Genomic DNA, 22,945 nt, shown 5'->3' with positions numbered 1-22,945 from the left:
AATATGAGGAGCTCATGGGAATCAGTGGTTCGACCCCCATTAGCCTGGTGTTCACTTTTGTTCATCATCTAAACATTTTCTTCTTAAGATCTTGCAACTATGTATTTAAACATGTTGGGAGTCTGTGTGGCAAAGTGAAGAGCAGAGTGCTATTTGTATTAATGGTTATTATGGTGAAAAGACATACAGGTATTCAGGGATTGCAGACAGTTATGAAAATTTTCTACCTAATACAGCTTTTTCTATGAATTGTATGCATGCATGTATATACCCATTGCATATGATATCCTAGTGGCTGCTATTTTTTTTATCAGTTTTACTATGTTGCTTACAGGTTGTTTTTCTTTTTCAATTGGCAGGTATTTAATTAGTCAAGGAGCACATGTAGGAGCTGTAAATAGTGAAGGAGACACTCCATTAGATATTGCTGAAGAAGAGGCAATGGAAGAGCTGCTTCAGAATGAAGTAAATAGACAAGGTAATTTCAAATATGGAGGGGTGATTTTTGTTTATTGAACACTAAATATATTTTTGAAAACTTACACTAAATTAGGAATTTTAAAGTCACTCAATTTATTTTCTAAAGAATTGTCAGTACAATGTACAGTGCTCAAGCTGTCTTCTAGGACTTTTTACTCAGCCCAGCCTCTTGTGAAGAAAGAGGTCAGAAGTATTGAACCCAGGTGTTGACTGGATTCCTGCATTCACTTAAGACAATAGAATTTAGGTGGTCGTGAGATACTATGGGGTGGTATCCCAGCTTTAGACTATGTCTAAAGAGATTCTTGCCTTAGACAGGAGAAAAAAAGGCACTTTTCGGGTGGCTCAGATGTCAGTTTTAGGATAAGATGAATCCAGCCCTAAGGTAACTGTTTTCTTTCCGTTGACTACAAGAAAGCCTGGAATAACTAAAATGAGTAAAAAACTATAGTGTATTCCATAAATCACCCCTTGCGTCTAGTTTTGACCTTTTGAATGCCCTTCTACAATGCCAAATGTCTGAAACTACTTCTTGGGATAAGGAGCCTTAGATTGCACTTGGTTTAGGTCTGAGAACCTATTATGAAGCTTTAAGTTCCTCCTGCTTTTGTTCACTCTACTGAAAGCACTGTACAGGTGAGCATTCGTGTAACAGTTAATGGGTAGGTATCAAGTTTTGACAGTATTGTTTAGAAATGTATACCCTAAATATATGCACCTTGCTCCTAGAAAATTACTAGGGCAGTACTGGCAGCGGTGTCTTTACAAGAGAAATTTGCCTTTGAAAAAGCATATTGATTCATTTTCCCCTGCTTTTTTTCCCCTCCTTACACTGCTGTTTTCCATGTTCCAATCCTCAGGTGGGTTTTCCAGTGAAAGGTCTTTGAAAGTTTCTGGTTTTTCTGTTCCACAGAGGAAAGAATATTTGGTTGTTGTTGACTGACCATCCTGAGTACAATAGAAATGCACTGCTATCCCAGAACTCCCAGTACAAGAACTGGGGTGGTGTGGTCCAAGTCATATTACATATTGAAGGAAGATGACATTCAGAGTGAAGATGGAGCCTTTGTGGGTGGTGTGCAAGGGGACTGCATCTACATTACTTCTAGACCCTGCCTACCTTTTAAAAGGCTTCTCTCTCCTTGAAAATGTTGATTTTTCTGGAGCATTGACTTTATAATTTCTATCTCTACAACAGATTTACATAATTTAACAGTAAACTATTAATTGCTTCAGGCTTTGCCCTGATGTAATTTGTATGGTTAAACCTGTCTAAATCCCAAAGCAAATGGTAAAAAGAAAGTGGATAACATGATATGCAGGGAAATAAGAGATACCTACTGATGTATAGAAGTAGACTGTAGATTTGACAAAGACTTTGATTCAATTATTTGGTAGTGCTAACTGAATTTTGATGAACAGTTCTTATAGTTAACACACAAAGAACATGAGATTAGATAGTTGCAAATATTTTTTTTTTGTCTGTACTACCCTTTGTCTATTTTAATCAGTTTGGAAAAAATACAGTAGTTGTTCTCTTTTCTAACAGTACTGTCAGTCTGCTGGAGAGTTGTTTCTGGAATGTGCCTCAGCCTAAATTCTTTAAGGTTGTTTTTGAAACATTTGACTTTACTGATATGCTATACTAATTGACTGTAGTAGTTCTTTGTAAAATTCACATTATTTGTGAAACAAACTATTATCCAAAATCTCTTATTTATATGTTACTGCTTTTCTTTTATGTACATTTTTACCATGCAGATTCAACGTCACACACTAATTTTTATTCTTTTGCAAGTTTAATTATTTTGAACAGCCCAGTTGTAAAATCAGCATTGGCAACCTAAACTAAATGCCACAATTCACTGAAAGTTTCAGTGTGGTTTACATATTTCATATTTAAAGCTCCCAATAAACTATCTATGATACTCTCTTTACAAGTCTGCAAAGAACATAGATGTTCCCACGCTATAGCTGTTAGCTTCTAAAGGAATAATTCAGGTTGTTTTAAAATACTAAATTTCAGTGACTGTGGAAAAACTATTTTCCAAGCGTTCCTTGTACATTTTATGTCAATTGGTTTGCTGACTAGCTAAAGGATTTTCAGAAGACTGGTCTTGCTAAGATCATTTGAAAAATACATTGGTTGAATGAGGCACCATGTCAGGTGAGAAAAAACTGGCTAGGGCTGTGCTTCAGCGTGGTTTGACCTCCCTCTGTGGAGAATGGGACCTGGATGCTGTCCTGAAGAGTGGCCACACAGTGAACGTCCCTGACAGCATTTCTGCCTTCCTGGTCTTAACAGGGCACTAAAGTCTATGGTTATATATGTAGCCTACATATATATACGTATAAATATATATATATATATATTTGCAGACACATATATATGAATGCATTTATATATATGTATTCTACCTAGCTTGTTTTGCTGTTAGATCATTTAGGAGTTTCAGTTTCACAGAAGCAGGGAAGAAGGCATGCAGCATCCCTTCTTCCAAATTTGTGTATGAAGGTGTAAGAACTAAGGGGTTTTACCTGCAGGGATGAAATCATAAGAAACATTTAATGATTGTGGATGAGAATGAAATAGAAAGGGTATGAATCTGCATATGAACTTGTAGTGTGTATCTTACTAAATCATGAGACAGTTGTCTCAGCAATAGTGTTTTAATCATGTGCTTTTGATGGCATCCTTAACTTGCATATAAAGTTAATATTATATGCAGAATGATTATTTAGCCATTATCATGACCACTTGAAAAGTGCCTAATTGCGTGTATGTTGTGGCTAGAGACGTTAATAGCTCTAAAATAGGAACTTAATTGTTTATGTTAATGTAGAATTAACACTGATGCATTGTAACAGTTTCATCTTTGACTATACATGTGGATGGATGCAATTATCCCTCCAGCTTTAGCATTGCTCCTCATATAAAATAAAGCAGTGCTGCAGTTTTGATAATGCAAATTAACTGAAGGGTCTGTGGAAAGATCCTGGCTGCCAAAAAAATCTTACCTCTGTGTAGTTAAAACATGCAGTGTGAAAATTAAGTAGACATTTTCTGTAACATTCTTGCCTTGCCACCTTTTCATGTGTATTTATTCCAACATTCATTCTAGTTTCATTTTTGTGTTGCTTAGTTAATGCTGTGAGTATGGCTTCCTACATATTGGCATCAGCAGAGTCGTTTGTTGGCAAAAGATTGCCTGGAAAGGTCAGTCAGGTTCATTATGATTTCAAATATGTGTAAGTGATGACATTTGATATTTGTTTCTGGTAGAAATCTGAGGCTAATCACCATGTTAGCTCCCCCTTTTTACTGCTTCTGCAGGCCTTTAGTCTTTACAGGAGAAGTTCAAACAGAGCCTTCCAGTTGTGCAACTGTTCACCCTTCTGCAGACTATCAATTTGTATTTATGCCCAATTTTCACAGGTATCGAATTATATTTTAAGGACTTGTCTAACTACAGGACAAAAAATAGGAGCCTCTGAGGACACTAAATTCACAGAAATAAATTATAGAATAGAACACAGTTCGGTTCTATGTGACGTTACAGGCTTAATACAAGGAAGGATCTGCAGGGTTTGCTCCGTCCTGTTTTAGCATTCAGACTCCAAAAGCTGCCCTGTCTAGAGAGAAAATAGTTATTTCTAGAGGAAATAACCAAGTTAATCTTCTTGGTTTACAAGTTCTGTTGTAAGGCGTGTTGGACGTGAAAGAAGAGAGCTTTTGTATTATTATTACCCAGTATCTTTCTTTCCTCAGTTATTCTGATCTCCACATGTGACATGTCTAAACTGTGACCCGTGGTTCAGGCTGTGGGCCACAGATCCCCAGGCGGGGCCACTTTGTGTTCCGCTGCATGTGTAGCGGGACCTGGTGATGCGATGCACTCTGACAGTAAGGAATGCATTTTTCTACAACAGGGAATTTCTTTTTTCATTTTTCTTCAAAGGGAAATTATTGGCTTATTTATTTTTTAAGCTTAAAACGTAGTTGAGTTTTATACTTTGTGAGAAGGTAAGTTACACACACGCTCTGGTAAGGTATAAAGATTTTCTGACTGAGTTGCGAACACTTCACAAATAGCAAAACGAGGTGTTTTATGGAAATTATTCCATAGTAGTGCTGAACAACTATTCTGTTCACGTGCCACGTGTTCTAACTATTCTGCATATTACAAAAAAAACTTCTCACAGGACCTTTTTTGTTGTTTTTCCATATGGCTGGTGTCTTTATCATGGGCCAACCCCATGTATATAGATACCACTGCAATCCACAGAATTCTGTATCTTCATTTAAAATATTATTATTCCCAGCTTCTTGATATGGTCCCTATGTTTCTAGTCTGTGATGTTTCAACTTTTTGTAGTTGTGGAAGTTGTCTTTTGCCAGTAGCATACAGTTTTCGTCTGCACTGGTGAAAGCTAGCAGGGTTGAGAGAGATGTTGCTTGGCTGTCGCTTTAGTCCTGGCTAAGCCTGGCCAGTGTTAAATGTTGCCTCTCCTCAGGTCTCGAGTGGGGTTAAGTGTTATGGCTTGAAGCGATTTTTTTAGCTGTTTATCATCAGATGTCCTCTTAAACTTATTTTTAACTGCTCAAGCAGTTATTTTGAATTTTAGGAAACATTCTCAGGAGGTGAGTTGGTGGGGAGAGGTGACGTGAGGTGAATCAGGAGTTCATGGTACAGCATGGTAGCTATTCGGTAAATACTAGAGGGATCACTTCTTTTCCAAGGAGAAGCAAATGTTCCTCATTCTTAATTATAGGTAAATGTAACGAGACTCTCTCGGATGTACTGCTTAACTCAGCTTTGTTTATGTGGATAAAATGTGAGCTATTACATTTGTATATAAACATTCACTACATGAAGTAAAAAGTGGGTTGCTCTTCCATGCAGTATCTATGAAACATGCCTTTATATGGCTGAGGAGTCCTGAAACAATGATTCAGCATTTATATTGATGCTGAATTTCATTAAATGCTCACTGAACGGCACACTGTTCTCAAACCTGTTTGGAACTGTTGAATAACACTTGTTGATCAGAAAAAATGAAAGCATTTACCCATAAATTATTAATGATTTAAGAATTGTTCGACTGCCAGAAGTTAAGTGTACGGGTGGTGTGAGTGAATCCTCCAGCTGAAACTGAGCTGGGAGGCAGCGCATTGCCATCTATGGGCCGTATGAAGAAAGTGTTTGAAACGTATGACGAGCATTTTCTTTTTCCCTGATATCTTAGTAGAGCCTGGAAAACAAAAGCAAGGAGAAAGGTCCGTACAAGGTATAATAAAGGCTGTTTACATTCTGTTTTCTGTAGTTAATAATGGGAATTGTATTTAGCTTATCTCAGAGAGCGGCTTTTTTTCTACGACACAAAGTTCAATTCCCGTTTTCGTGCCAGTTATTAACGTGGGATGTTTTATTTAGATTGGCAAATTCTCCTGCTTTCTTCTGTTGAAATATGATGAGAAAATTACTGTCTTGTAAAAGCACGTAGTGACGCAGCCATTAGTCCTCTGCAGCCATTGTATCTTGTTTGGGCTTCAGAAATGCAGTCGTTCGTGATGTTGGTAGAAGTCTCTATTCAGTATTAGGTACTTTTTCTGCACAAGCATTGCTACTTTGACGTAATTCTTTGGGTCTTTAGGCACACTTGGAAAGTATGCTTAGACATTAACTGTTAGAAGTTCAAGATCAGGGTTTGGGAAGAACTTTTTCTCTGTTCTTCCTTTATACAAAAGCGCCTCAAAACAGCCAGCCACACGCAGAACAGTTTCACACTGATAGGAATTCTCATCAGCTGGTGAAGGTTACTCATGGTGATAAGGATTCACAGTTAGACTTCGGGCATGCAGAAAGGGGTTGAACATAAATGTGACATAGCAGATGATACATAAACTATTTATTTGCATAGTAGCATTTTGCGGGCAAGAGTGACATGTAAATGACCATACTCTGGGGAATTATTTTCCCAGGATCTGCTGAACTGCAGTGCTGTGTCATTCTGAAAGGCAAACAGATGTGAAGGCCCAAGGAAATTACAATTTGCAGTTATTTGTACATCAATATGTAGGAGCCTTCTGGAGGAATGAGAATACGTGATTATCAATACGTTACTGATTCAGAGCTCCTGGTTTTCATTCTGCATATCTGTCAAGAGTTATAAAGATTATCAGACACATAAAATTTAATCTCTGGTCAGATGTATTTAATCATGGGTTGTCTTGAGAGAGAGAGAGTTTTGAAACTTCCATGTATTTAATTTTTACCACAGCTTCTTTCAAACAAGTACATTTTAGCTTTTTCCTCTGCTTAGTGCTTCAGCAGTCTTTTGTATCTTCCGGCATCTTTCAGACTTAGCCTCCAGGTGAATAAGATTTCATCGGTTTCTAATAAAACATAATTTATTAATTTTTATTAAATTGCCAAGACTGAAATGATTGTTTTAGTCAATTCAGTGGATGAGTCTAGGAATTCAGTCAGCTGCTTAAAACACTTAATGTATAACCTGCTTCAGTTATTTTATGATAGTTAGTAAACTTTTATCTTTTCAGCTGTCCTTAACATAATGTTTTACCAGATTTACTTAGTGAACAGAATCTTTTCTCCAACTGGTCTTTCTTTGGGTTTTATTTTTAATTAAATTATTTAATTTTTTTTAATATTTTTAGACATGGAATATCTGTTATGGTGTGAATAGACGGAAGAATAATAAAAAAGAAATTAACTCTGTTGTAGCACCATCATGCTACCGCAAACCAAACAAATAACATGCTATGTTTCCAAAAGCATGTAATAATTACATTCATTCTTTCTGCATTTCAGGAAATTTTGATTTGCGCATGTCATTTTCAAGGGTTTTCTTGCTGTATAATTGGGGAATTGCAGCATCCATGAAATATTATTTCATATGTAATGCAGTAGATATAGCAGTCTGCTATCCACTGCCTTAAGGTATTTCAACAGTGCCAATATAATTACTTTCAGTTTGCCAGTTTGTTGCTCTGGCTTTATAGTTGCTAGTGGGTTGTTAAGAGCTTGATGAAACTGTTTTATTATAATCTGGTTTATCATGTTTTACACAGTAGAATGATGCATTGCACTACATACAATCATCTCTATATTATCTATGTCTTTTTCATTTTGTGTTATTCATAATTTTTTTAATGAAGGCCACTTCATCCCTTAGCTCAGTTTCTGCTGCATGTCTAAATGGGCGACAGTCAAGTTGGATTTCATTTGGTTTCCATACTCTGGGGATTCATTCACCCTGTAAAGGATTAATAGCTCACAGTTTCTTTGAAGAAAATAGAGCCTGAAATTGCTGTTCAGTAGAAAGACTTTGAAAATTAATTAAAATTAATTCATTATGTAGAGTAGTTTTGAAAAGAGCTGTTCTAGCTTTGCATACCCTTGTTTGTGGTCTGCTTTATATTGTCGTTCTTTGATTAGTTGGACAGTGAGGAGAGTTATGCGATAGAAACATGTTTGCTGGAGAAGAACGGTTTGGGGACAAATGAAGCTTCAGCGGGAAACACTGAAAGAAGGTAGAATTAGATCTGAGTCAAGGAGCATCTATCTCTTAAGTGTTTTAAAAATCATCTTCACTTCTGTTTTATAGGCTATAAGGACTACTGTTGAAGTTTGTGGTTTTATCTAGTAAATCAGTACCTCTTTCTAGATTTTACTTGTTTTTATTATGTCCGAGTTAATGCTTTGCTCCATGAGAAATGAAAAATTCAGAAAACCAGTATATATTTCTCAAGTCCCTGCATAACAGTGCCTAAGATTAGACAAATCACACACATAAAATAATTTTGCTGAAGTTTGGCCCACTGATTTTCTGTTAGAGGTCAACCCAGATGCAATTTGTGCTCTTGATGACCACAATTTCCAAGTCCCTTTTCCTCACAAAGTTGTCACTGTTCAGTCAGCATAGATAGAGCAGTGCTCATGTGCAGTTCTCTTCAAGACCCCTTTCCTGCTGTGTTCTTTAGATCACTTCATGTGTTAGTAATCAAAAAATACTTGCGAATACATGCTTTGCTTTGCCCATTCAGGGTCTGGGGTTTTTTTCAGTCTGTTTAACCTTGAAGTGTATACTTCCAAAGGTTATATTGTGTTTCTCCCTTTTCATCAGTGTATGATAATTTTTTTGTGAGACGTACTATAAAAAAGGTTTCCCTGTTTTTGATTTTGGTTTTTTTTTTACATGAGATATGAATGGAGATTTCCAAAGGCTTGGCTATTTGAATATAAGGTTTCTATTTCACAGTGACAGAAGACAAATTAGTTTTAATGAGTCATTCTTTAAAAAGTATAAAAAATATAGCTCTATCTTTCTTGTAAGTATTCATCAGCCTTGAAAAACTAGGCTGTTCCTCCTCCCATAGATATCTCCTTGTAAAACGGTTGTAGCTCTTTTCTACTTTCTACAGATTCATTGAACCAGACTTATATTTTGGTGCTTAGAAGGTTAAAATATTATTTTTCTTGTTTTTTAACAGGTCACTTCAGTAATTATTACTGTGATGGTAGATGTTCTTAAAACTGAAGAACCAGTTTAAGTAGCTTTCTTCTTTTTTTTCCCCTTCTTTTGGAAAAAAACCTGCAATATGCATGCAGAGTGTCATGCAATAGTAGATGTTTCCGTAACCTCTTGGGGTTCATCTTCAAAAAGATACTCGTATCTGACCGTGAACATTATTCATATTGTTTAGCTGTTATTTTATTGTATCACATAAACATGGTATAGGATTTCTTACATAATTGAATTGAAGTATTTGAACTAAAATATTTTGTGTGCTCTCTTCCCCTCTCCCCCTCCCTATCTGAATTAGGCGTTGATATAGAGGCAGCTCGAAAAGAAGAAGAACGAATAATGCTAAGAGATGCAAGACAGTGGCTCAACAGTGGCCATATAAATGATGTCAGGCATGCAAAATCTGGTGGTACAGCACTTCATGTAGCTGCTGCTAAGGGCTATACAGAAGTCTTAAAGTAAGTGTGGTTTAAATGGAAATGTTTCATATTTGATTGTCTTGTTGATGTAATGCTGCTTGGAATTGATAGGATTGGACACTTCGGACTTTTGGGGATTGTATCTTGGAAAATAACAATCTCTATAACTATATTTTCCTCAAAGCTTGATTTTATGTTTTCAAGCACTCATAAATCATGATGCTGTTAGCTCTCTACATTAAGTCATTAAAAACATGAATACAGTGTACATATTGAGCCTGAGTACTTCTTTAAAAGAAGAAAGTTGACAACAAATTTGCCATGTTTCTTAAGCCAACTGTGTGAACAAGCCTAATACCTTTTTATAATGCCAGTTAGCATTCTGGTTGATGCATATTTTCAAGACACTGTATTTCCTTGAATACATAAAGCAGAATTTGCAATCCAGACTAAAGGTTTTTAGACCTAAAGAGCAGAGAATATAATTTTGCTTTTTTGATATTGTTGTTGCAAATCATGACTCTTGAAATCTTTCCTGGAAAGCTTCAGGCTTTTGGTGTCCCCTAATTCACAGGTAGTTTTTCAGTAGTATGATACAAGAATATACTGTAACGGAGGTTCAATTTGTTTTTCATCAAAGCTTTAATGAAGTAAAGAATACTTAATAATAGATTGCTTTACCGTGATTTTAAATGTATTTGACTGCTTTGGCAGTACTAGGAACAGTTCTATATTGTAACATGAATGAAAATGAGCACGCACCCTGACTGTGTAAGTACTGCTGCCTTTAAGGTCTGCAGAGCCTTGTAATGCTTTGTCAACACAGAAGTTGAATGACAGAGCTTTTTTAATCATTATAACCATTACATACAGCTTACTGAATGGGAGTTCTGCTTCAAAAAAACCTTGATGCTTCAACATGATGAAGAATTATTCTGTTGGAAAAGAATAATTTTTATTTTAGAATAGCATGTGTCTGTAAGGGAGTTGTATCTATAACTAGGGGAAAAGGGGTGTTAGTGCTCTCAGTGTCTTTTTTGTAGTGCAGTCCATGTACTTTTCCTAGGAAGGGAAAAATATATGCACGGGCAATTTTTATAGTGGCTTCAAATTATGAAAAACATATGCTCTGTGTAGGATGCAAGACTTTGCAGCTGAGCACGTGTGAAAGTTGACTCATTTGAGGATATTAGTCTTGAGAAATTGACTTAATTTTTTTAGATGATTGCTTCACAGTTATGTGGTTTTTAATAATTGTGGACAGTGTTTCAGAGAGCTGATAGCCCTTTACACAAAACTGTTTGTCAGGTTCAGTGTCCATTGTCACTTTGCCACTCATGTCAGAACCATGCCGAATTTGAGTGTTGAATGCAGGCTGAAAAGCAGGTCCTCTGTCTGAGGAGCTTTGCTCCCGATCAGAGAGCAATTGAAGCACGTAAACACTAGATTGTTTTAACGTCAAATGTTAATCACAGGAGTAGATGCAAGTTTCAAGCAACTACTATTAGACTTCACAGCCTGAAGGAACTAATATTAGAATAGGATGAGGTTTTAATAATTCACTAGATAAGAACACTATCTAGCAATTTTTGACATTTTACAGCTTGTCTTTCCTTAAAAGGGCTTTTCTCTACTACTGCACATGTAGAAAAAAAAACCTAACTGTTTAGAAGCAAGTGGATTTGAATGAAGAGGAAGTAAATAAAGAAGAAAATGTAAAAGGCTATTTTTCTTTAATTTTCCTTAAAAATATATATACCTACTGAACAATGAAAAGGTGAATGTTTTTGTGAGGAAATAACATTCATCAATTGCCAATAGCCCAACTAAAATATGTATGATGAAAAAGGAGAATGATATTATTTTAGAATAATTTTATGATTTTACGATAGTTGATTTATCCCTGTCAGCAGCGTCAAGATCTAACTCTTTAAAAATTTCTTTAGGCTTTTAATACAGGCTCGCTACGATGTAAATATTAAAGATTATGATGGCTGGACACCACTTCATGCAGCTGCTCACTGGGGTAAAGAAGAAGCATGTCGCATTTTAGTGGAAAACCTATGTGATATGGAGGCTGTCAACAAAGTGGTAGGATTTTTATGTAATCCTTGTCAAGATACAAAGTTCTGGTCTCTAAAGTGACTTTAGAAGCCAGGGTAAGAAAAGTGATGATAAACTGCTGTTTACTATACGTGGAGCTTTGTATAATGCATGTTTTGTCAAAACAGCATGTTTGTGTTCCAAACTAAATTCTCTTGATTGTCTAAATTAATTTCTAGGCCCACTTTATGCTTAGTTCTGTATTAAATGACCATGTAATCTGTGACAGGGAAATCAAAATGGAATGGGTTTATTGACATTTCAGAGGTACAAAATTAGTGACTTGATGGATTGCATACAGACTTTCATTTGATCACTGAAGATAACGATGATGCCTTTGGGTAGTGTTTTAAAATCAGCTTGTGTTGGCGTACTAAAGAGTTACCACTATACTCTGGTTTGGGTGTGCTGGAAGAAACTTGTAGGCATCTCTGGACTCTCTATGACATCACTAGAATGCTTCCTAAGCTATATTTCCTCAACTTTTACACAAAGGCCTGCATAGCTTGCTGGCTTTGCAAGATCTTGCTCCCAACAGATACAAATATATTCATGATTCACATAGGCATCACAAGGATCCAAAAGTTCATTCACCTGTGTAAGTGCTGAAGCTCTCTTTGTTCTCTTCGCACCATGCTTTACAGATAGATTCTGATCTGCTTCCAATTACTGTCAATACTGTGTATGTAAATTACCTGCCCAACTTTTAAGATGGGTTCTTCATTGAATTTTGTCATAAACTTTTTAAAATAAATTAGGGAAATGTGCAGATATTTATCATGAAATAGTAAGTGTTTACTCTATATAAGGGCAAAACTACTGCTGCTTAATGTCTTTAGTCCTAGTCGATTTTTTTCCTTAGAAATTGAGGTTGCTTACAGTAAAATCAATGAAATCTGGAATTAAACTTCAAATAGCTTCTCCTCTGTTTCTGTATAATGCTTTTAGAACTTCTAAATATCAGCTGTAAAACTGTATTTTGTATCAGGCGATCAAAAGCTGATGCAATTAATTGAAGTCAGTTTATCACGTTATCTGTTAGACTTTTTACGGGGGTTGTGAGAATGTGGAGGGTGGTATTCCAGAGAGCACTCTCATGAAAGTATGTTCCACTCAACTGGGGCAAAAATAAGAATAAAGGAGGGAGAGACAGATATAAGCTGTTTAATTTGGTGTATGGGCTTGTCTGTGCAAGCTAGGAAAGTTTTGCCTGTTGTGTTCTTAAGTAATCCAGTAAGCATTTTTGCTTTTGGAGATACGAAGATTGAAAACTCTAGATTTGGTTTCAGTTGTAGGTGCTTAGCATGTCAGAGAACTCAGCCATTATTGTTTTGGCACTTGACTTCAGGTATTAATTTTTATGGATTGGGCGTAGATATAACCTTTCAACTACAATATTTTTTTGCAAAGTGATTTTTTTTGTGGTCAAGGTAGGTCTAACTTGCATTTTTTTGAAATAAACCCACTTAACAGTTACCTAAAAATAGAAGGCCAGATTAAAAACTGTAGTCATAATGCAAATACAAACTTGAGATAATTTTGTTATTTAGTTTCCAGGTTAGTGCTGTGGTATACTAAATGGAATAGTTCACATGTCAGAGGACCTCAAGCTGTTTTGGGTAATACTTGTTGAAAGGTGCATGTGCTTCTACTGTATGGTCAGAAGTTTTATGGATGTAAAAATTAGTGGTTTGAAGGTCCATCCTTTCTAACCAGTTAAGATAGTCTTCACAGTATAATTAGGATATGTTTGCCTTTAGTTAACGTTTCCAGAAACTGAAATAAGCAGAGACAAATAAGAACACTTTTAATTATCTTTCTAAGCTGCTGTGACCACTTTTAAATGACAGCTCTGTCTTTATTGCTGGTTATTGCACAGAAGCATTTACTTGACTGATCTTGTCATGATCCTCCCAACATTTCAGTATGTCTATCCAGTGTTTTGGTGCAGCTGCATTTATACCAACGGATCTAGGACTTTGCCTAGATTCCAGTCTTCCTGTATTTGAATGCAAACTTCCAAATACAAAACATTATGTTGCAGTATCAAAGTAAGTGAGGCTTTCTTTGTGAAACTGTGTGAGCTTCAACCCTTCTCATCTTCAAGTAGAGATGAAGAAAGGGAATTTTTGAAACCTTTACTAATTCAGACCTTAAAGATAGAATCTCATGTCCTGTGGGCATCTGGTCTATTTGAGAATTGTAGTGACTATGTAGATGTGAGATACAGCAAGCTGAAGAAATTCCAGCTGACAGCATTACTCTGTGTTAATGAATCACATTATGATCTGTTTATTCAAGTACATGTCCCATGGAAATCATACACTAAGGGAGGAGAAGAACAAATGGCTGTAGCAGATCACTTCTAAAATGGAATGTAAAATAGAGTTTTACTGTAAAAATGTGAAAGTGTGACTATTTAATTTTAGTATAGCTTGCTTAAATAATTTAAACTTTAAAAAATCAAACTATATGGTAGTCTAAGATGGGCAGGATACTGAACAGCTCAGTATCCATCCATATGACTGCCATTGGAATAGTTGTTTGGAACTAATATTGTGAGAACCATAGTCTTTCAATCTATTTTTTCCTTGATAGTTTTTTTTTTTCCTTCAAAGGACAGCAAAATTTTATTGAAGTCATGTTTTTATCTCTTAAAAAACATGTTTACTCATCAGGTATATATGTTTCTGTTTCAGTTACCCAAAAAAAGTAATATTGCAAAATTGTTTTCAACTACTGACGGACTAACAGTTTGTAATGGAGCTTGGCTTATACTTTCTAATTTCTCTCTCTGAATGTGCTCCTTACCTGCATCATCATGTGATATGGCATCGTAATCAGTTACATTTGAATTCTGCTGTACAATAGTGGTGTTTTGCTTCTTCCCCTTCTCCAGGGGCAAACAGCGTTTGATGTGGCAGATGAAGATATTCTAGGATATTTAGAAGAATTACAAAAGAAGCAGAATCTGGTAGGCCTTTTGCATATAAAGATATATATATATTTGTTATACTTTAATTATACATATGATTATGGTACACAGCTCAGAGTAGCACATAGATTAAAAATAAAGGTTTGATTTGGGGCTTCGATTCAGGTAATACCACAGTTATCTCAAAAGTTTTTTCATGCCCTTATTTGGTCAAGTATGGTGACCAGAAAGCCTTGGAAGAAAGAAGATACTCTTCTACTTGCCTTCTCCAGCAGGCATTTTATGATCTGAAGCATCAACAATTAACAAATTACTTGTAATAACAGTTTCTGAGACTGTAGAATTTTGAACTTTGACACTCTGTACGCTTATGCACATTCTACTGTTTGTAGTAGTTAGAGAAGATTTCCCTCCATTTGTAATTTTGATTACACTGATAACCATTCTGTCAATTTAACTACATTGTTCTATATGTTTTGAAGCTTCATAGTGAAAAACGGGAAAAGAAATCTCCCCTAATTGAATCCACAGCCAACATGGATAATAATCAGACACAGAAAACATTCAAAAAGTAAGTAAACTAGGAAAAATAATAAGCTCTTAATAAAAAAGATAACTTTACAAGCTGTTACAAAGTCCTACTTGACAGGCAGTAAGTTTTTGGGGACTTAACATTTTTCTTTTCAAACTCAGTAAAGAGACATTGATTATGGAGCAAGAAAAGAATGCAACTAGTATAGAGTCTCTGGAGCAAGAAAAAGCAGATGAGGAAGAAGAGGGAAAGAAGGATGAATCCAGTTGTTCTAGTGAAGAGGAAGAGGATGACGACTCCGAATCTGAAGCAGAGACAGGTATGTTATTTGGAGTATTGTTGTTCTTCTAGTTTTTGCTTTATAAATTTACTAATTTAATATAATCATTTAATATACAGAGTTAACTATCTTAAGTTTTGCTTATTCTTTTGCATTCTGCTAAACTTCCAATCATTTTAAAGAAAGTTTATATGTGTCTAAAATCAAGACTGGTGGCTATTTAGGTTAAAGCTATTAAACTACTTATTTGATTGGCTATTTAACAATTGATGCTTTTAATCAAATGGTTGGAATAATATAAGCCCTAAATAGCATGTCAGAAAGCATTTGAAGAAGTTAGAAGATCAAATCAGAAGTAAAGTGTTTGCTTGTGGAACTGGTGTAGAGATTGGAAGTGCAGAAGTGCAAACATTCTCATTTGTTCTTGCCATCCTGAAGTAAAAATCAATTAATCTGGCAATCTTAGCTGAGGCATTCATAAAGTAATGGTGCATATATTTACTGTTCAGTGAGTACCGAAATAAACTTTTAAAGGTGCTATTCTAATGTTAACAGTTACTTCCTATACAACTTCAAGAGGAATGTTCTTTGAAAAGTTTGGAATTGTACGCAAAGAAACGCATTACTCTGTACTTCAGTGGAATTTAGCTTTTTCTTCCCTTGAACAATTACCAGAGTCTTAAAGCAAGTACTGATGTAAGAACAGCATAGCATCTTTTTCTTTCAAATCAGAAAACAAATGTTGATCAGTGTTAAAAAGATGCATGTTCAATCCTAATAAAGAATTTTAAAATTACAGTGCAGCAGTACAATAAATACATAGACATAGATGTCATCAGAAATACCTTGTTAATATTTTATACTTACACTTTTTAAAATAAGTAGCCCTTTTTGGTAAGCTGTCAGTTCTCATATTAAAACATTCTTTCCAATTTCTTCACCTGAAAAGGTATGGCTAATGAGAGATTTTAGAGCTAATCAATATATCATAAATATTTAACATAGGCAGAAAGAAAAATAAGTTGTGAAACCAAACTGTCTATTACGTTTTAATTATTTCTGTATTTTGAAATAAACCAGCATTTCAGTGTTAAGCTGGAAAAAATGTCTGTCAAGATTTGTAGTTAGTCTTTCAACTTAGTATATTGCATCCCTTATTTACAGACACTAAGCTTTGGTAAACTCAAAACACTTGTAATGTATGACTTGTAGTAATTTCTCAGCCACTGAACTAACCGTACTGTCTCCTGAACTTTATGACTCTGGTAACTGTGTTCTCTTTGTTACCAGTAGATAGTTTGTGCCAGGAAAATTTGACTGTGACACAAGAATTAATTTATGTAAACTTTGGGTTTTTTAATATCAACAAGGCTTTATCATACTTTATTTGGCAAGCTAGACTTTAAGCTTTTCCCTGTAGAGCTGCATCTCTACATTCCAAGCTTGTACTTTCCCTTTTTTCCCATTATTCAGCTTAAGGTAGTTTTCTAGTGAAAAATACTAACATTATAAGAAGCATTCTGTTTGTAAAATATTTTAACAGTGTTCAATATTCTGAAGCACTGGAAACTGTGTTTTCTAATCTATTGGGATATTGGAAATGTTTCCCTAAAACTTACATTCTGTTTCATTGATTATGTGAGAACACAGTTCAACAACAAACACATTTCTGTCTGTAAGACCAAGAAGGGAAGTATGAATATAAAGCTGTCATCTCCTGAAGGACAGGGGAGCAAGCTGAAAGCTTACTTTGTTTGAAGTAGTTTAATGTTTTTTGTAAGTTGGTCAGTATTAGCTCAGTCATGCATATAACTATGTTCTTGCTGTCCTTGAAATAATTTCTGAATGCAGTCGTGAAAAATCCATTTTTCTCCTCCCATGCTTGCACTCCTGATGTTTTCTGTATATTTTAAAGCTCTATTACTCATTTGCAAATTTCCAGCAGAGCTGCCTGTGCATCAGCTCAAGTCATACTGTCAGTCTGCATTGCCCTGTTGAACTTTTTGTCACCATGACCTAGAAGTTTATCACCACTTATTTTCACTTGTGTTTAAAAAGAACTTTCCATTAAGTGCTCAGTTAGTCATGTAAACTGTTTTTTTATATTTGTATTTGTTTACTGCATCCTTAATTATTCAAAACATCTGCTCAGCTATGTCCATAACTAAAACAAGAGTGTCACAGCAATACCATTCATTACATGATTTCCAATCACAGATTGGTACTTTGCTGAATTTGGATGTTAGATATGAGAACACTATATGAAAGCATTGCATATGTTCTAAATTAACTGCTCCCCAAAACCAATGGGGGTTGAACCCCATGCTGCTCCATACTGCAGAGATAGGATGTAGCGTCCTACTGCAAAGAGTATGCAATTTGAATGGGTGAAACAGAAGTGAGGTGCAAGATTATGAAGCTCAAGCAAGTGCAGTGACAACAGTTGTTGTATCACAACCGTGACATTTGCTATGGGGTTAAAGTGCAGAGATAAAGGACAGAGGAAGAAATGTGGGCAGGAAGGACAAAACAGAAGAGGATGGAGTAGGTGGACAGTGAAACTTAGGTAGGAGAAACAACAGACAAAGAGGGAATGAAGCAAAAGGAAGGTCAGAGCTCTGGAAGGCAAGTCCCTGCCTCAGCTCATTCTACTGACCAGAATCCCTGGCTGGATTCTCTGTGCAGTTAATTATTTCTTTGCACTCAACATACACAGTTATCCAAGAATAAATGTTTTACTTTGATTTAGTATCTTCTGTAGTTCAGATTAACTCTTATATGCCAACATACCTCCTACTGTTAAATTTTTACCGCCATTAGCCATCTACTAAAATACAGGCCATCTGGGGAGGCTGTGGAATCTCTGGCTCTAGAGGTTTTCAAGATCTGACTCATCAAAGCCATGAGCAACCTGGTCTGTATGCAGTATTAACTTTGCTTTGAGCAGGAGGTTGAATTAGGTGACTTTCTGAGGTCACTTTCGACCTGAATGATTCTGTGGTTCTGTCTCTGCATCTCTGAGTGTTTAACACTTGCTGAGTAACAAAAAAAAAAATATTACATGCATGAGTCTTATGGAAAAAAGATGGATCTAAGATACACATTGGGAGTGGGGAGGGGGGAGGCAGAAAATGAGGAGTAAATAATAAAATACTATTGGGAAAGTTGACTGTTAAATCTGTTCAAAAGAAATTCAACTCTGTGTTGTAGAAGTGAAGAAACTGTGAATGAAAAATGAAAATTAATATCTCATAAATATTTTGCAGATAAGACCAAAACCTTGGCATCTGTAACTAATAATGCAAATACCACAAGTACACAACCAGCATCAGTAGCTGTGACAGCACCTTCAGTAGCCGGTGGCCAAGGGGCACCTACATCACCTGTTAAGAAGGTAAAATCAAATACCTTTCTCGTGATTTTAGATTTCTGTTCTTCTGTGTAAGCATGCATTTTTTCATTCGTGTATAAAAAAATGGATTGGGTTATCCAGTGAACTGATGAAAATAGTCACAGATTCCTACAATATTTTGTGTTTTTCTGCAGAAACTATTTCCATTTTTTTAAATTTTGAAGGGTTTTGATTCTAAACAGAGATCTGAAATACGGAACTATAAAATGGCTTATAAAAGCTTTAAAAAACAACAACAACAACAAAAAAAGCAAAATCTGGAGTTCTTGTTGTCCTGGAGCTAAACTTCATATTTTGAAAGTCTTTTTTATGCCAGGCTCCTGGAAAATTTTTCGAAACTACAGTTCTGATGTCTTTCTCTGTGCCTATATTTGTGATGCACTTAGGGCAAGGGAGGCAGGCATGACTAAGGTACTTTCAGGAGTCTATAGAAGCAGAAATTAAAAATGATACCTGAAATAAGAAGTAGAAAGTGCTCTAGGTCCCAAACCTGATTTCAGTATGGTTAGGACCTCATGGAAGGGCTAAAGAAGTGGGACACGTAATTTATTCAATGCAGGGCTCAAAAACACCCTCGCAAAGCCATATTGCATGCACGAAGCTTTTTACAGCTTGATGTGAAAAGTTAATTGAAATGAATTTTAGGTTTGCTTGTCAAAGGGAAGATGTGTATGTCTGGCACAAAACTTTATAGTAGATAATGCTTAGTGGTATACAAGTCAAATTTTTAGAATATCTAAGCAAACTGGATAGTAAGCCAGTGAGGCTTCCTTTGTCAATCATTACAACTTTTCTATAAAAATCATAATCAAAGCATAACCCTCTACTGATGCTTCTAAAAAGCGTGTTCAGGAGAAATGGTAGCCATGATATACTGAAGCCACAGTAGAGAAAGAAGATGTTCTGGGCAAATGGTATGTATTGTATTTAGCTCACAGGAGCTTACTGGATTTATACTTTCATATTCACAGTAGAACCTAATATTGATTCATCTTACAAAGTACACTTTAATGTAACAGATGCAGGGAATGTATTACCCAACTGCATCTTATTATGTGATTCTGTAAAACAGGGTTGGGCCAACCTTCCTGATCCTCAAGAGCTGCTTACAAAAATCATTGTGACTGATGCCCACAAGATTGATCCCAAAAAACCATGAGAGCAAAAGGGGAGTTGTGGGCATGGCTCACTCCCCTCTCTGAGCTTTGTGGCTGGGCTCCCTAGCTATCTGCTAGATTCCAGGGTGATCTTGTGACAATCTAAACAGTTCCTGCTGGGTCGGTAAGGAATTACTGTTCTCTGTCATGGGAGCTGCATTTGCATTGCTCAGGAGCTGCGCACAACTCAAGACATGCAAGTTCTCCACACAAACCATAGCAAATGTGTGAGGGAGGGAAGACGACGTGAGTAGTTGCTCATGTGCCTAACTGGAATGAGTTCAAAAATACATGGTGTGAATTTTACTGCAAGGAAATAGGCCTAGTCTATATAGTTTATTTTTCTAAATCATTTCAGTAATACATGCATTTGTGACAGTTGGGCAGTTGAACTGATGTGCTCTCCACTCAGTTTTTTTACTGCACTTAATTGTCTTTGCACACTGGAGATCCTAAGATATCTAACAATTCAAACACTTCATTTTTCTTGTAATTGTCTGAACTTCATCCTGAAGGCAAGTTTCCTAGCTTGTCCCTTCCAGTCAATTTTTTTATATTGTGCAAAACCCTTCTAAGCTGTATGACCTTCAGCAATGGGATGTTACCAAGTTGTTGCTAGCTGGGGTGTGGCTTGAAATTCCAGAGTTGAATATCAAATGGACATAATTTTTGGTACATGATTAAGTGACTATGTATGGGGGGGGGGAAAGGGGGACATGACTTTTTTATAAGAAGAAGAAATAAGTATAATTTTAAGCTGAATCGCCTTTTATAAATCATTACTACACAGGCATTTGTTGTAGTTTTATTATGTGGTAATTAATGGCTAATATTTTGGTCTTAAAGGTAAAAGGTGAAGGTTAAAAGTCAACTGTCGTTATCTTTCCAATACTGTATGTGAAAAATTCAAGGCCTTCCCTAGCTACAAAATAAATGCACGTTTATATCAAGACTGATCATCTTGTAACATAGCAGGTACATGTGGTCTAGAGAAGCAGTTGCAGCTCATATCAGTGAACAAAAAGGCTTTAAACTGTTTTTACTAATGAAGGTAAAACAGCACTGTGTGTGTGATCTTGCACCTCCTCTTGCACCTGCCTTTTTAGGTTTGCACCATCTGTGCTACTGCTGCTACTCTTCTGCTTTTACACGGTACATGGCCAAACTACATGTTGCTCGCAAGTGGTGCAGATGCAGTGTACTAAGATTGAATTCAGGTTTTATTCAGTCTATATGGTATTCAGTAATGCTGCTTTCTGTCTGAGGGTACTGAAGTAAGGCAAGTTTGGGAGTGAAGGTATGGGTTTGACAGCTAAGCTAGCACGGGATGTGATTAAGGGATACGAATGAAATATGATAAGAAGATAAGAGGTATGCTAGTGGGAATCTTCCCGTATTCTCAACCATATGAGGATATAGGCCATGGACCTTGTTAGGTCAACAGGCTTTGCTGTCCTCTTCTATGCAAACTGTAATTCTGTCTCTGAATTAGCTAAACATGCTGTGTTGTGTTTAATAAGAATCTGTTACTAAGGTTTTAAGTCTCTTACTGCTTTTTGGTATTTTGTGCTGTAATGAAGAGCTACATAACATAAATGTAGAAGCAAACTATGTGGTTTTAAAACAACCTTTTGTTTCTATTTTCCATTCTTTCAATCTTCATCTTTGTCTTGTCTTAATTGGCTTTAGTATGATTTCATTCCTCCTATCATGCCTGTCGTGGAGTCAGTAGATCCTGCATCATGGAGGCAGGGCTTGCGCAAAACTGGCATTGTTCTTGTGCCGAATAAGGGTGAAAAATCTATGGTGAGGTTCTGGTGTGCCCAGGTTTGTGTACAGGTTGCAAAATAACATATTTAATCAAAATGTTGGTACTGGATTTGCATGTTTCTAAGTTTGCATCTCATGATCACAGCGTGTATTACAAAGTGTGGATTTTTCTAAGCTAACTTTTAGAGGAGTAGTATACCTTGACCAGTCTTACATTTCTTATCTCATTAACTAATGTAAGAGAATAGTGTGTAGGTTGTCTCTCACCACAAATCCCCTACGAATTCAAAACTTCTATGATTATTAAAAACGGTTGTGTTGTCAAATCTCCACAAGGACATGAATTACCACAGGTAATTTAAATTACTAATGTAAATTCATTTAAATGTGTTTTATAGTTTCCAACATCTACAACCAAGGTTTCTCCCAAAGAAGAAGAGAGGAAAGATGAATCTCCTGCTTCATGGCGGCTAGGTCTTAGAAAAACTGGTAGTTATGGTGCACTTGCAGAGATTACTGCTTCCAAAGAAGCTCAGAAAGAAAAAGACTCTGCAGGTGTTATGCGTTCTGCTTCAAGTCCTAGACTTTCCTCTTCATTGGACAACAAAGAAAAGGTAATTATTGTCAGTGTGAAACAACATTTTGAGGAACTGATCTACCTTACTTAGTATAGATATTTATGATGTATTGTAGAAGTAAGACTGTACTACACATCTGTTCTTTACCAAAATTGCAAAAAGTTAAATTATGCAGCTTCTGTGTAGTCTGTTTACAAGTCTGATAGGCACCTTCATGGTCTGGTGACCTCATACATAGTTCTGGGGCTTTTCCCTTTTTGGGACTTGCAATGCTGGAGTAGTTTTTACAGTTAAGGGGGATCAGAGTTTCAGCATCACTTGGAGAGTGATGTTGAAAGAATCTTATAAAAAAGAATCTCTTTTTTTATTCCATAGTAATTTTTTATTTACAAAAATTTAGTTCTGTAACGAAACACGAATACACTGAACCAAGTGAAGTCCTAATTTGGAACAGGTAACTGTACAGCATAGAACTTGTGGTTCTGTTTCAAGTACAAATGTTTAAATGTTTTCAGGATTAAGAATACTACTATGCTATACTACATAAAAATACTAAACCAGTTGTTTTCATTAATCAGTGTTGGAATTGTACTGCAGCAAAGCAGAAAAAAGAGATACCAAGTAATTTGCATCACTAGAATGAAAACAGTTTTGTTTTCCTATAATCCTTATGTCCTTATGATATTTAACTAAAGCTTAAAACTCATTTATATAATTGCATCACAATAA

At 35.9% G+C, this 22,945-nt stretch overlaps 1 protein-coding gene across 3 annotated transcripts in view; it reads left to right on the top strand.

The window, feature by feature from the left end:
* Nucleotides 1-22,945, top strand: part of PPP1R12A (protein phosphatase 1 regulatory subunit 12A) — a 74,727-nt gene that overhangs the window by 15,945 nt on the left and 35,837 nt on the right. For all 3 annotated transcript variants that reach the window (XM_035901707.1, XM_009646286.2, XM_035901708.1), the window contains exons 2-9: nucleotides 360-478; nucleotides 9,329-9,488; nucleotides 11,396-11,540; nucleotides 14,452-14,526; nucleotides 14,970-15,058; nucleotides 15,181-15,338; nucleotides 18,566-18,693; nucleotides 22,037-22,252. In XM_035901707.1, the coding sequence (XP_035757600.1) occupies nucleotides 360-478; nucleotides 9,329-9,488; nucleotides 11,396-11,540; nucleotides 14,452-14,526; nucleotides 14,970-15,058; nucleotides 15,181-15,338; nucleotides 18,566-18,693; nucleotides 22,037-22,252 (1,090 nt within the window). The remainder of the gene's footprint in view (nucleotides 1-359; nucleotides 479-9,328; nucleotides 9,489-11,395; nucleotides 11,541-14,451; nucleotides 14,527-14,969; nucleotides 15,059-15,180; nucleotides 15,339-18,565; nucleotides 18,694-22,036; nucleotides 22,253-22,945) is intronic.

Source organism: Egretta garzetta, unplaced genomic scaffold, assembly GCF_000687185.1.
Source record: "Egretta garzetta isolate BGI_Z169 unplaced genomic scaffold, ASM68718v1 scaffold68, whole genome shotgun sequence".
In the NCBI taxonomy this organism is placed as follows: Eukaryota; Metazoa; Chordata; class Aves; order Pelecaniformes; family Ardeidae; genus Egretta; species Egretta garzetta.
This window is presented reverse-complemented; position numbering and strand designations above follow the sequence as displayed.